Genomic DNA, 13,702 nt, shown 5'->3' on the forward strand with positions numbered 1-13,702 from the left:
AGCTAGAAGATTTTTCTGTTTTGCATCAGTTTTCAAAATGTCCCCTCTAGTTTATATTGCATATTTATGTAGGAAAATATAGTTAATAATAACTTATTGAACACTTACTATTTGTTAGGAATTCTTCTAAGTGCTTTATAATTATTACTCATTTAATCCTTTGTTAGGTAAGAGTAATTATTATCCTATTCTCCAGAACAGAAAATTGTGGCACATAGAGGTTAAGTAACTTGCCAAGGGCACATTACTCTCCGGCATCAGAGGCAGAATTTAAACCTAAGTAGTCAGTGCCAGAATCCACTACATTATGTGACCTTTAGATCTCAGAAATACTAAAAGGTATATAAAAGACAGTCAACTTTTATCTTAAATGTTTTAATTTGTGCTGTTTCAGGATGATCTTGAAGATCTTATTATTAATTGGGATGAGAGCAAAAGCATTGGTGATATCTTTCTTAAATATGTAAGTATTTTATTACTTTTTTTTTAAGTATTCAGATTAAAGTATCTTCTCATCAAGAACCAGCAGAGAATGATGTACCCTTCACAAGGGGCTTTGCAGATACATGACACTTAACGCTTTAAATGTGAGAGCTTTTAAAACTTTGACATGGTTGTATATATGAAATATAATGAAAGTGTTCAGAAATATGCTTTCCGTATCTTGATAGCTCAGTATTATCATTAGGCACAGTAACTCCTGTTCTATGCTATAATCATTTTACTATATCAAGTTTTTTCCCTTCATAATTGGCCACCCAATTAATGATTTGGAAAAAAATGCTATAATATTTTATTTTTTCTCTTCTTAGTTAACACTTTTTGCTGTCATTGTTTCTGTTCTGTGTAGAGGCTTATAATGAACTGCTACTTCTTTGCTAGGATAGGAACCACAGAATTTTATAAAATAGAATTTAATTTTAAACGAGATGTTATAGTTCATCACTTTGAATAGGATTTATAAGTTTTAGTTCTTATCTGAAGGTTCTTACACATTTATTTTGTTTTCTGAGCCCTTCCCCACCCAAATTTTTCCTTGAGATGTATATAGTCTTTTAGATATTTTTCTCTAGTTGGTTCAGAATGCCAAATATTTACATTATTGCTCCATATCTTTTTGATATTTATTGTTTCCTCAGCCATAACAGTTTTTCTTTTCTTGCTTGCATTTTTGGGTAATATAGTTGATCTTTTAATAAATAGTTTCATGTTCTTGGGTTCTATTTAGATAAACCCTACCTTAATTACTATATTCTGAATATATCTATTTATATATGTTTTTGCAATTTTTATTGTCATATTTATATCAAAAATAAGCTTTACTATACTTTTTTTAAAAAGATTTATTTATTTATTTCTCTCCCCTCCCCCTCCACCCCGGTTGTCTGTTCTCTGTGTCTATTTGTTGTGTCTTCTTCTTTGTCCTCTTCTGTTGTTGTTAGCAGCACAGGAATCTGTGTTTCTTTTTGTTGTGTCATCTTGTTGTGTCAGCTCTCCATGTGTGTGGCACCATTCCTGGCAGGCTGCACTTTCTTTCGCGCTGGGCGGCTCTCCTTACTGGGCACACTCCTTGCACATGGGGCTCCCCTACGCGGGGTACACCCCTGTGTGGCAGGGCACTCCTTGCGCACATCAGCACTACGCATGGGCCAGCTCCACACGAGTCAAGGAGGCCCGGGGTTTGAACCATGGACGTCCCATGTGGTAGATGGACGCCCTAACCACTGGGCCAAGTCTGCCGCCTAATATACTTTTTGTTTCTTGGTCGTTTTATTTGCATATCAAGTTTTAGGCTATGTGTATAAATTGATGTCGTTTGTTTAGCAATTAACTCTATTGAAAACCTTATAAATTTCTACATTTAATATGAGAAGAAACTTTAAACTTTTGTGTCCAATATGTCAGATTATTTAACTTTAAAGTTTCATTGTCTGAGGGTGACATGCATAACAAATTAGTGAGTTTTTTGTGTTTTTTTCTCTTAACCCCTTCTTTCTAGTCAAAGGATTTGGTAAAAACCTACCCTCCCTTTGTAAACTTCTTTGAAATGAGCAAGGAAACAATTATTAAATGTGAAAAACAGAAACCAAGATTTCATGCTTTTCTGAAGGTAATGTACATTTCTTTTTAATAAAAATATGGGAATCATTTTTGAAGAAATTTCATTAAAAATTACCAAAAAATTATATAAATTATAAGTTTAGTAAAAAGTCCATGTAAGAACATCATAATGTTATCTGTTAATTTTAGCATACATGGAGGTGGCAGTGATATTTAGCTTCAGAAGATTTGACATACTAGGTGGCAGGGGTTCAGGCAGCTGAGTGAATGAGAATGTTATATGTGGTTATTATTTTTTTTTAAGTTATACTTTTTTTAGCTCTCAAACATCTAATAACTTTCCAGCAAGATTTTTGTTTTGCCTTTAATGATTTCTTTTCAGATGCCTTATTTACACTCTTTTAACTAAAAGAGTCAGCATAATTAATATTTTAAAACAGTTTTTGTCTTGTGGATTATGCAGATTAAAGAGAAATTTACAATGGGATGCATAGGGTTGTGTAGTGCAGTTCACTTTCTGTTTGAGATATTAATCTAACCCTTGGCTGGCCAGAAAGTCATTTAGGCCTTGAAAGATTATTCAACCCCAGTAACCTGCTAGAGAGCCACTGCCACCTCATTTCTTCTGCTAGTTCTTATCAGGGCCACTGATGATAGAGTGTAATCCAATAAATGTAAGGTGTCAAATCTTTTCAGAAAACCTATTCTTTTTTTAGTTTTGAATAAATTAATTTCTTTCAGATAAACCAAGCTAAACCAGAATGTGGACGTCAAAGCCTAGTTGAACTTCTCATCCGACCAGTACAGAGGTTACCCAGTGTTGCTCTACTTTTAAATGGTACTTGTCTGATCTATTTTGAGCCTATTTCAAGTATTTTCATGAAATTGTTAATTCTAACACTGTTTATTTAAATCTCATTTTCATATATTTCTTATCTCTGTATTATCATCCATATATATCTCTTCATTCACCGTTTTTTTTTAGGAGGTACCGGGGATTAAACCTGGGAACTTGGACATGTGAAACCAGGGCCTCAACCATTGAGCTTCACCCACTCTGCCATATATCTCTTTTACATTAAGAACAGCCTTAAGTATAATGTTAGAACATAATCACTGGTGCTACAAAAAATCATTCTGGCCTAACCTTTTCTGTTCTGATATCATTTATATTAATTAGTACTGTGCCTTTTGTCTGTCCACTTGTATTGTGCCTTTAGTCTATCCACTTAAAATCTTCTTACATTCTGTGATATGTCACTAATTCAAAATGGACTTACATCCATATAAATTAAAAATTCTCCTTCAAAATCACAAGAAGAGAGATAAGTCATATGTCCAAAGTATTTTAGTCCTTTTCTGAATTTTAGTAAAATTTTGTATACTTGGCTGTATGCTTCTTTTTTTATTCTTAGATTGTTCAAAATGCTCTTGAAACTTAAGAGAATTAATTTTTGAGTAAATTTTGCCTGTGGTAAAACAAAAAAAAAACCATTTATATGCCTTTGTGTTTAGCTGGCTAACCTAGTGAATATTTTTTGGAATGTGACAAGTTTTTATTTATTTATGTTAATAAAGTATGAAATTAAACTATGAACAGAGATGTTTATAAAAGCATTTGGATCCCTTAGCCTTAAGGATAGTATGGACAGCAAATAACGAGGCTTGTTGTGAGACACTGCTCAACATTTTTCTTTAAAACATCTTAGCTTAATATTTGAATTTGAGTAGAAAGAAAAATAATAATAATTTTTTAGCTTCAGAATTGTTATCTAATGTAGCTGAGAATTACTAGCTTACAAAATGTTTTTTTCCCACCTTTAAAACCTATCATGGAGGGAAGTGGATGTGGCTCAAGCAATTGGGCTCCCAGCAACCTTGTAAGAGGCCCAGATTCAATACCCAGGGCCTCCTGGTGAAGGCAAGCTGGCCTGTGTGGTGAGCTGGCCCATGCAGAGTGCTGGCCTGTGCAGACTACTGCCCCACACAGACTGCTGCCCCATGCAGGAGTGCTGGCCCATGCAGAGAACTGGTGCAGCAAGATGACACAACAAAAAGAGACGTAGAGGGGAGATAACAAGAGATGCAGCAGATCAGGTAGCTGAGGAGGCACAAGAGAATGATCTCCTCTCTCCCACTCCAGAAGATCCCAGGGTTGGTTCCCGGAGCCACCTTATGAGAATACAAACAGACACAGAAGAACACACAGTGAATGAACACAGAGAGCAGACAATGGGGTGGGAGAAGTGGGAAGGGGAGAGAAATAAATAAATAAATCTTTCTAAAAAAACCTGTCATGGAACAGGTATAGTAGGTCAGTGTTTGAACACCTATTTCTCATGTACAACTCCTATGTTCCCCAGTACCTCCTAAAAAACAAAAAACATCGTTTTTTGATTATAAGGAGAATATATGAACAAACGCTTAAGTTTCAAAACAAAACATATTTTTTGCTAATTTACATTTTTTTATTAAGTATTTATAGAAATCCATCAAATGCTGTCATGACTGAAATGAACTTGATTTCTAAGCCTTTTTCCTATGGTTCCACTTAAAAGACAAGTTAAACATGCTGTTTACTAGATTGAGCATAGATTTGGTAGTTGTGCCAAGGAAGGCATAGGAAATAAAATAGGCAACCTGGTTAAGAAGAGTCAAAGCGTATTTCCTGGATCTTTTAACTAAGTAGAACCTGCTTTTAAGGTCACCAAATATGGTCTATGCTGGAGCATGCTCCACCCCCCGCCCCATATGAAATATAACAGATAAAATGATTTCTGAACTAATTGAGGACCATGTGTTTTCATTCAGCACCCTGGAGTGTTTGAAGAGTCTAGGAGTTCTGAAGTTTTACTAGAATGAAATTGAGAAAGTAGTATAAGAAAACTTGCTCTACATATTGTGAAGATTAGGCAGTAAAAAATATGGAAACCAGAACTTAAGGGAATATTGCTTAAAAACTTTTTTTTAAAAGTAGAGGTTAGATATTATATTATCTTTAAAAATCTGCTTATATATTTGGGCTTCGCTTTACAGGAAGTTTTGGATCACAGAGTGGTTCAACAATGGCAGTGGAGGAATACTGGTATGGGATGTTATTGACAGGCGATATATGGTTGACAGGGAGTTATACAGGGCATATGTCCAGGGTGCATGGTAATGTTTGGATATACTCATAGTGGAAACAATTAAAAACAACAGCTGGGAGGTACTGGGTTCCTGGCCGGGGGTGCTCTGTCGTGGTCCCTAGGGGAGCAGCGGCAGTCCCCCAGGTGCAACGGTAAGAACCAGGAAGGAATGAGGGTCCAACAGTGGGCTCCTGATACTAATGACTAAGCTTGTGAGCCTATATGCCTGAAATAAGAACAAGGCCTAGAGCAGCATTGTGCCTGGGAGTTTCCTCCTGACAGCCTTCATGTTACTCAAATGTGGCCAGTCTGGAAGCCAAACTCAGCATGTAGATGCAGTGCATTCCCCCCAGCATGGGACATGACACCCGGGGATGAGCCTCCCTGGCAACGAGGGATCACTACCAAATACCAGCCGAAGATGCAACTAGAAAATGACCTTGAATTAAAGGCTCAACGCGGATCAGCAGAATATCCCTGTCTACATATAATAACATGACTTTAAAATGCTGTTTGACATAATGTAAGGGCGAAATGGAAAGGAGAAATGAGTTTATATGGCTATGAGTCTCAAAAAGAGTCTGGAGGTTGTCAGAAGGATTGCCCTTATGCACACCTGAGCAGAGTCTCAGAGACAGATAAAGTAGATACAACCCCAGGTATTGGTTCTTTTGAGGGCTAAAGAGACCCACGGGTTCTATGGTCATGGCAGATGGGGTTCGCTGCCATGTCAGTTGGCCCTTCTTTGGAGCCGGTGTTTCTGCGTGATGAAACTGGACTCAGATGGGATCTCTTTTCACAAGACTTTCATGCTACTTTACTGGAATCGTAGTTGGTGTTGGGGTTTAAGATATATTTAGGGGATTTGAATTTCTGGACTGACAATATGATAGCCACGCCCTGAACCTCAACAGACTTCAACTCCTACACTCTGATTTATTGGACTTAACCCACTCAGCTAACATGGAGTTGAAGAATGTCAACCACCACACCATGGAGCCTAGAGTGCCTACAACTGAAAGCAGGAGGATTGCATCCAGTATCCATGTGGAATCTAAGCCTCCTCTTGACATAGATGTGCAATGGACACAACCAATCCAGTGTCCACAGAGAAAATGTGGCATTGGTGGGGGAAGGGTGGCCATGGTGGCTGCTGGGTGTGGGGAATGGGAGGAAGAGATGATGAGATGTGGAGGCGTTTTCGGGACTTGGAGTTGTCCTGGGTGGTGCTTCACGGACAATTATGGGACATTGTAGATCCCCCAGGGCCCACTGGATGGAACGTGGGAGAGTGTGGGCTATGATGTGGACCATTAACTATGAGGTGCAGCGATGCCCAGAGATGTACTTAACCAAATGCAATGGATGTGTCATGATGATGGGAGAGAGTGTTGCTGTGGGGGGAGTGGGGGGTGGGGGCGGTGGGGTTGAATGGGACTTTATATTTTTTGAATGTAATATTTAAAAAAAAATGAATTAAAAAAAATAAAAAAATAAAAATCTGCTTATATGTATCAAGATGGACAGCAGTTTTTAAAATCTCAGAAGGAAAACCATGAAATGTTTTTAATCATGGAGAAAATATTTCATCATTACAGATCTTAAGAAGCATACAGATGATGAAAATCCTGACAAAAGCACTCTAGAAAAAGCTATTGCATCACTAAAAGAAGTAATGACGTAAGTACATTATTTCAGTTTCTTATTGTTTCTTAGATTTACAATGGAATTGATAGAAGAAGAGAAAAATATCAATGGAAGAGACATAGCTCTGATCAGAAGTGACCATTTCTGGTTATTCTGATCAGACTTAATAACTTTGTTTCTTTTAATTTTACCTCATGGAGGCACTAAAACTCTTTGGACTTCATATATTTAATGGATTTAACAAAATGATTTCTGAGATTCCATAAAGGATCTTTTATAAGAAAGAGAGTTTCTTAAAATACTTACACAAGAACTCTTAGAAACTTTAGGAGTTCTAGAAAAGGTCCAACACTAGAATAATGTTTAAATTGGCTAATATCAGCTTCTGTTGCTGCTGAAAGTGTCATGCATTTAAATTAAAAATTTTTTTTTCTTTTAATATGAGTTGATTTCTTGTTGTGTTTTGAGAATTCTGTATGTTCTGGTTAAAAGACTTTTATCAGATATGAAATTTGCAAATACTTTATCCTAATCTATGGCTTCTTTGTCTTAACAGTTTCTTTCAAAGAACAGGAGTGTAGATTTTGGTGGAGTTTATCTTTTTTTTTTTTCATTTTATGATGTTTCTATACCTGTATTTAAGAAATCTTGGCCAAACCCAAGGTCACAAAAATTCTCTATTGTTTTCTTCAAGGTGATTGTACTTTTATATTCTTTTTTAGACCTCTGATCCTTTATGATCCTTTTTTTGAGGTGCTAGGGTGGGGAATTGAGCCCAGGACCTCGTAAGTAGGAAGCCAGTGCTCAACCACTGAGCCACTTCAGCTCTCCATTCCATTTTGAGTTAATTTTTGTACACAGTGGAAAGTATAGATTGAAGTTTTTTCCCTCATATGGAAGTCTAAATTTTCCCGCATTATTTGTTGAAAAGACTATCCTTCCTCCACTGAACCAATTTTGCAGATTTGTGGAAAATTCAGTTGATCATATTATGTAAGTTGATTTTTATGCAACTTTCGGGGAATATGTCCAACTTCATTCTTTTTCATATGGATATCAGTTGGCCACGCACCATTTGTTGAAAAGACTATTCTTTTCTCCCTTGAATTATCTTGGTTCCTCTGTTGAAAATCATTGACCATAAATAAGGATTTATATCTAGACTCTCAATTCTATTCCATTGATCTGTATGTTTATCCTTATGCCAATTTCATGCTGTCTTGATTACTCTTGCTTTGTGTTTTTTTTTTTTTCCCCCATACTGGGTCTGGGGTTTGAACTCAGCACCTCCCAGGTGAGAAACAGATGCTCAATCCTTGAGCCATATCCGCTTCCCTGTATTTAGTTTTGAGATTAGGAAGTATGAGTCTTCTCACTTTGTTGAAGATTGTTTGGCTATTTGTAGTTCTCTGGGTCCCTTGAATTTGCATATGAATTTTAATATCCTCAGCTTGTCAATTTCTGCAAAAAAATGAACAAACAAAAAACCACACACTCGTATATGCATATACACACACACACAAAACCCAGCAGAGATTTTGGTGGGAATTGTGTTGAATCTGTAGATGAATTTGGAAAGTATTACCGTCTTAACAATATTGTATTCTCATCTATTAACATTTCTATTTAGTTTGGTTTTTAGTTTCTTTTAACATTGTTTTATAGTTTTCAGAATATACGTTTTATACTTTTGTTAAATAGATTTCTAAATATTTTGTTCTTTGATGCTGTTGCAGATGGAATTGTTTCCTTAATTTCCTTTTTGGATTGTTCATTGCTGTGTATAGATGTGCAATTGATTTTTATATATTGATCTTGTACCTACAATCTTGCTGAAATTGCTATTAGTTCTGGTTGTCCTAATGGATTCTTTAGGATTTTCCACATATAAGCTCAGGTCATCTGTGAAAAACTGCAGCATCTGCTTTTATTTCATTTCTTGCCTAATTGCCTTGACTAAAAGTACAATGATGAATAGAAGTGGTCAGAACAGATAACCTTGTCTTCCCCAATCTTAGATGGAAAGCATCAAGTCTTCACCGTTAAGTATATTATTAGCTGTGAGTTTTTTGTGTATTCCCTTTATCAGATTAAAGAAATTCCTGTCTCTTCTTGGTTTGCTGAGTATTTTTAATCATGAAATTGTGTTAGATTTTGTCAAGTGCCTTTTCTGTGTCTATGTGGATTTTGTTCTTTATTGATACATGGTGTATTAACATTGTTTTTATTTCACATTAAGTCGATTTGACATTCTTGTGATAAATTCCACTTGGTCGTGGTGTATAATCCTTTCTAATATACACTGGATTTGGTTTGCTAGTATTTTGTTGAGAACTTTTGTGTCTGTATTCATAAAGGATATTAGTCTTGTTTTCTTGTGTGACTTTGTCTAGTTTTGGTAGTGGGAAAATACTGGTTTCATATGAGTTGAGAAATATTCCCTCCCTGTCTTAGTTTTGGAAGAGTTTGTGAAGAATTGACATTAATTATTTAAGTGTTTGATAGAATTCATTAGTGAAACCATTGGGGCCTGGGGTTTTCTTGTGAGTAGATTTTTATTGCTGCTTTACTATCTTGTTAAAGATATGTTCAGATTGTCTATGTTTTCAGTCAGTTTCTGTAGTTTGTATCTTTCTAGGAATTTGTCCATTACATCTAAGTTTTCTAATTTGATGGCATATAGTGTTCTCTTTTTAATATTTTAAATGTCCCCACTTTCATTTCTTTTAAGATTTATTTTTTATTTATTTCTCTCCCTTGCCCCCCCACCCCCCCCCGCAGTTGTCTGCTCTCTGAGTCCATTCGCTCTGTGTTCTTCCTGTGTCCGCATCTATCCTTATCAGCAGCACCGGGAATTTGTGTTTCTTTTTGTTGTGTCATCTTGTTGTGCCAGCTCTCCGTGTGTGCGGCACCACTCCTGGGCAGGCTGCACTTTCTTTTGCGCTGGGCGGCTCTCCTTACAGGGCACACTCCTTGCGCGTGGGGCTCCCCTACACGGGGCACACCCCTGCGTGGCACGGCACTCCTTGCGCACATCAGCACTGCCAGCTCCACACAGGTCAAAGAGGCCCGGGGTTTGAACCGCGGCCCTACCATGTGGTAGGCAGACACCCTATCCATTGGGCCAAGTCTGCTTCCCTCTTTCTGATTTTAGTTGTTCATGTGTTCTTTTTTTTCCTTTGTCCAATTTAGTTAAAGTTTTGTTAATTCTTGATCTTTTCAAAGAACTCACTTTTGGTTTTGTTGATTTTTCTCTATTGTTTTTCTATTCTCTACTATTAATTTCTACTCATATTTATTAGTTCTTTTCTTCTGCTCTATTTAGATTTTGTTTGTTCTCCTTTTTCCAGTGTCTTAAGGTTATCAATTTCAGTCCCTCCCTCCCTCCCTCTTTCAAAACAATCATGCATACCATGTGACACATTTGTTACAAATGATGAAAGAAAATTGTCATACAATTACTGGTATCTACAGTTTATAGCTTATAATGGTGTATTTTCCCCATAAACCATCTTATTATTAATGCCATGTATTAGTATTATATATTTTTTAAAGTTCATGAAAGAATGTTCTTTATTTGTATTGTTAACCACAGTCCATCATTTATTAAGGGGTTCTCTGTGTTATATGGTACTCTGCCTTTTACAATCCATCCAAAGCATATAGCCACTTTTTTTTTCTCACTTTTTCTTTTTAACATAAGCACTTACAACTATAAGTTCCCTTCCTGTACTGCTTTAGCTATATCCCAATAGTTTTGGTGTGTTGTGGGTTTGTTTGTTTGTTTTAAAGATTTTATTTATTTATTTCTCTCCCCTTCCCCCCGCCCCAGTTGTCTGTTTTCTGCGTCTATTTGCTGCGTGTTTTTCTTTGTCTGCTTCTGTTGTTGTCAGCAGCATGAGAATCTGTGTTTCTTTTTGTTGCGTCATCTTGTTGTGTCAGCTCTCTGTGTGTGCAGTGCCGTTCTTGGGCAGGCTGAACTTTATTTCACACTAGGCAGCTCTCCTTACGGAGCGCATTCCTTGTGCGTGGGGCTCTCCTATGCGGGGGACACCCCTGTGTGGCAGGGCACTCCTTGCACGCATCAGCACTGCGCATGGGCCAGCTCCACATGGGTCAAGGAGGCCGGGCGTTTGAACCGTGAACCTCTCATGTGGTAGACGGACGCCCTAACCACTGGGCCAAGTCCGCTTCCCAGGTTTGTTTTTTTTATCTCAAAGTATTATCTGATTTCCCTTGTGATTTCTTCTTGACCTATTAGTTTTTTAGTAGTTTTTTTTTTTAACTTCCATGTATTTATGTGTTTTCAAAATTTCCTTCCTTTACTGATTTCACTTCATTGTTGTCAGCAAACTTGCTTCATATGATTTCAGTCCTTTTAACTTTATTGAGGCTTATTTTATGTGGTCTGTCCTAGAGAATGTTCCACGTACACTTGAGAAGAATATGTATTCTGCTTCTCTTGAGTAGAGTGTTCTATAGTTGTCTGTTTGGTGTTGTTTAAGTCTATATTCTTGATCTTCTGATACTAGTATAGCCACTCCAGTTATGTTTTGCTTTCTGTTTGCATGTTATGTCTTTTTCCATTCATTCACTTTCAATGTACATGTGTCTTTGAATCTAAAATGTCTCTTGTAGATATATAGTTTATATTTGGACTGCGTTTTTTGTTCAGTTTGATAATCTCTGCCTTTGGATTGGGATGCTTAATCTATTTGCATTTAATGTTATTGTTGATACTATTAGTATATAGGATTTAATGTGCCATTTTACTTTTTTCCCTATATATTAATATATCATGTCGTTTTTGTTCCTGTGTTCTGCCTTTGCTAGTTAAAAAAGGGCAGATCTACATTTCCTTCTTTAGCTTAATTTTATTAAAAATGAGCTTTAAATATATATAATGTTAATTTATTTAATTGGTATTCTGTAAACCTGGTATTCAATAAAATTGAAATCATTGTAGTTTATGCAGGGAATGTTCTTTTCCCTTCCTTTACAGGACGCTAAAACCTCATTTCTTTAATAAAATTCTAAAACTGTAAGTAATCTTAAATACATACTGACTGCTAGGTTCTGGAATATATTACAATTGTTTAATTTGTTTTAATTATAATTTAGAAAAGATCTTTCCATAGCTTTCAAGGACTTTTCCTTTACTTACTGAAATTTGATAATAAGACTATTAATCACCCTTATTTAAAGCTGTTAAAAGGTTTAAATTGGTAAATTACAGGACAAACTGATTCTAATTCCCTAGTCTAGAAGATAGAATGTTAATCTGCCATACCTAGCCCCTCCCTTATAGCTCTTTGAAAGACTAGGCCATGGAGGGTGGATAGGTCAAAGAGCTTAGGAAAATCTTTTTCCCTTTCCCAATAGTTTCTACATTCAGATTTCTATATGACCTTTCCATTCTGCTTAGCCTAATTTGGACTCCAGGAATATTCTTTAACATATATAAGCACGTATTTAATTTTTAACAATTTAAATAAAGCTCTTTTAAGAATTTCCAATTTTTAACTTGATATTACCATCCCAAAATATGAAGATATACTCTGAACAAATAGGCAGATGCACAGAGTTGGACACAAACACATACCTCGCTAATATTACTTATAATTTCATTCTCTTACAATAAGTTTAACTGTAAAGTAACATTTAAAAGACCTCTTTAAATGCTATTTCTAATTACTCTAATTTGTACTGTGACCATGCAGTTTTGCATAAGAATTTCATTCTTTAGTTACTGACTTTTAACCAAATTGTTTCCAATGCTTTAAAATACAATTTACAACATTTTACTTTACTTCAGAGCTATGCTTATTTCCCATTTTGACTTTGACAGACTTTGCATGAGAAAGACTCGTTCCAGTATATGCTTAACTAAAGTCTTTGAAGTCTCAGGGAAACTGGTTTCTCTAATGAATTGCTGCTTTTAGAAACATCAACACTCAGGGTGGGAGGCCTCTCTCCCCAGTCATCAGCTGCTGGACTGGAAGAGTGATTGTCCAACGCTGAGCGTAAAGAATTCCACCAGGCAGCAATCTAGTCCACACCTGGAATCATGAGAGAAAGCAGGGTCATTGACACCAGTGGAAGGACAGGAAACAGGGGTGTCTTAAATTTGTCTTCCCCTAAGCCATGTGGGGCAGAAAGTGTCATGAAATAACCATAAGCAAAGACAAGGGGTAAGACTAGACCTAAGTAACCATAAACAAAGGCAAACTCAGTTTAGAATTATTGCAATAGCTGTAGTCTAAGGGAGAGGTGAAACATGTCACAAATTAACCATAATCAAAGGTAGGTTTAGTTTATAATTACCATTATTATAGCAAGCATACATAAGGGTGTGGTTAGATCTGAAGTAACCATAAACAAAGGTAAATTAGTCTAAGCTCATCATTACAATAGTAGGTTCTAAGCTACCCAATTACAGCAACCTCAGATATTCTTCTGCTATTGTATAGTATAAAGGCATCTATATATAATGATCTTAACTTTTATTTCCAGTTTCTCATAAGTTTTCACTTTAGACACTTATTTATTAACTAAGCCACTAAAACTATTTTTTTTAGTAACAACTTTGCTAAGTTTTTCTGCTTTTCTAGCAGTTGAATTGATTCCACTTGTGATTTCTTTTATACATCAAATTCAATTGTAAAATAGTATTGGCATTTATTTATTTATTTATTTTTAATTTATTTCTCTTCCCTTCCCCGCCCCCCAGTTGTCTGCTCTCTGTGTCCATTTGCTGTGTGTTCTTCTGTGTCCGTTTGTATTCTTGTCAGTGGCACCCGGACTCTGTATCTCTTTTTGTTGCATCATCTTGTTGTGTCAGCTCTCCATGTGTGCGGCGCCATTCC

General features: G+C 36.2%; 1 protein-coding gene across 6 annotated transcripts in view; it reads left to right on the plus strand.

Annotated features, from left to right (window-relative positions):
* ECT2 (epithelial cell transforming 2) overlaps positions 1-13,702 on the plus strand; it is a 134,249-nt gene that overhangs the window by 79,778 nt on the left and 40,769 nt on the right. For all 6 annotated transcript variants that reach the window (XM_058295330.1, XM_058295327.2, XM_058295326.2 and 3 more), the window contains 4 exons: positions 395-463; positions 2,000-2,110; positions 2,803-2,899; positions 6,788-6,869. In XM_058295330.1, the coding sequence (XP_058151313.1) occupies positions 395-463; positions 2,000-2,110; positions 2,803-2,899; positions 6,788-6,869 (359 nt within the window). The remainder of the gene's footprint in view (positions 1-394; positions 464-1,999; positions 2,111-2,802; positions 2,900-6,787; positions 6,870-13,702) is intronic.

Source organism: Dasypus novemcinctus, chromosome 4 (genome assembly GCF_030445035.2).
Source record: "Dasypus novemcinctus isolate mDasNov1 chromosome 4, mDasNov1.1.hap2, whole genome shotgun sequence".
NCBI classification, from domain to species: domain Eukaryota; kingdom Metazoa; phylum Chordata; class Mammalia; order Cingulata; family Dasypodidae; genus Dasypus; species Dasypus novemcinctus.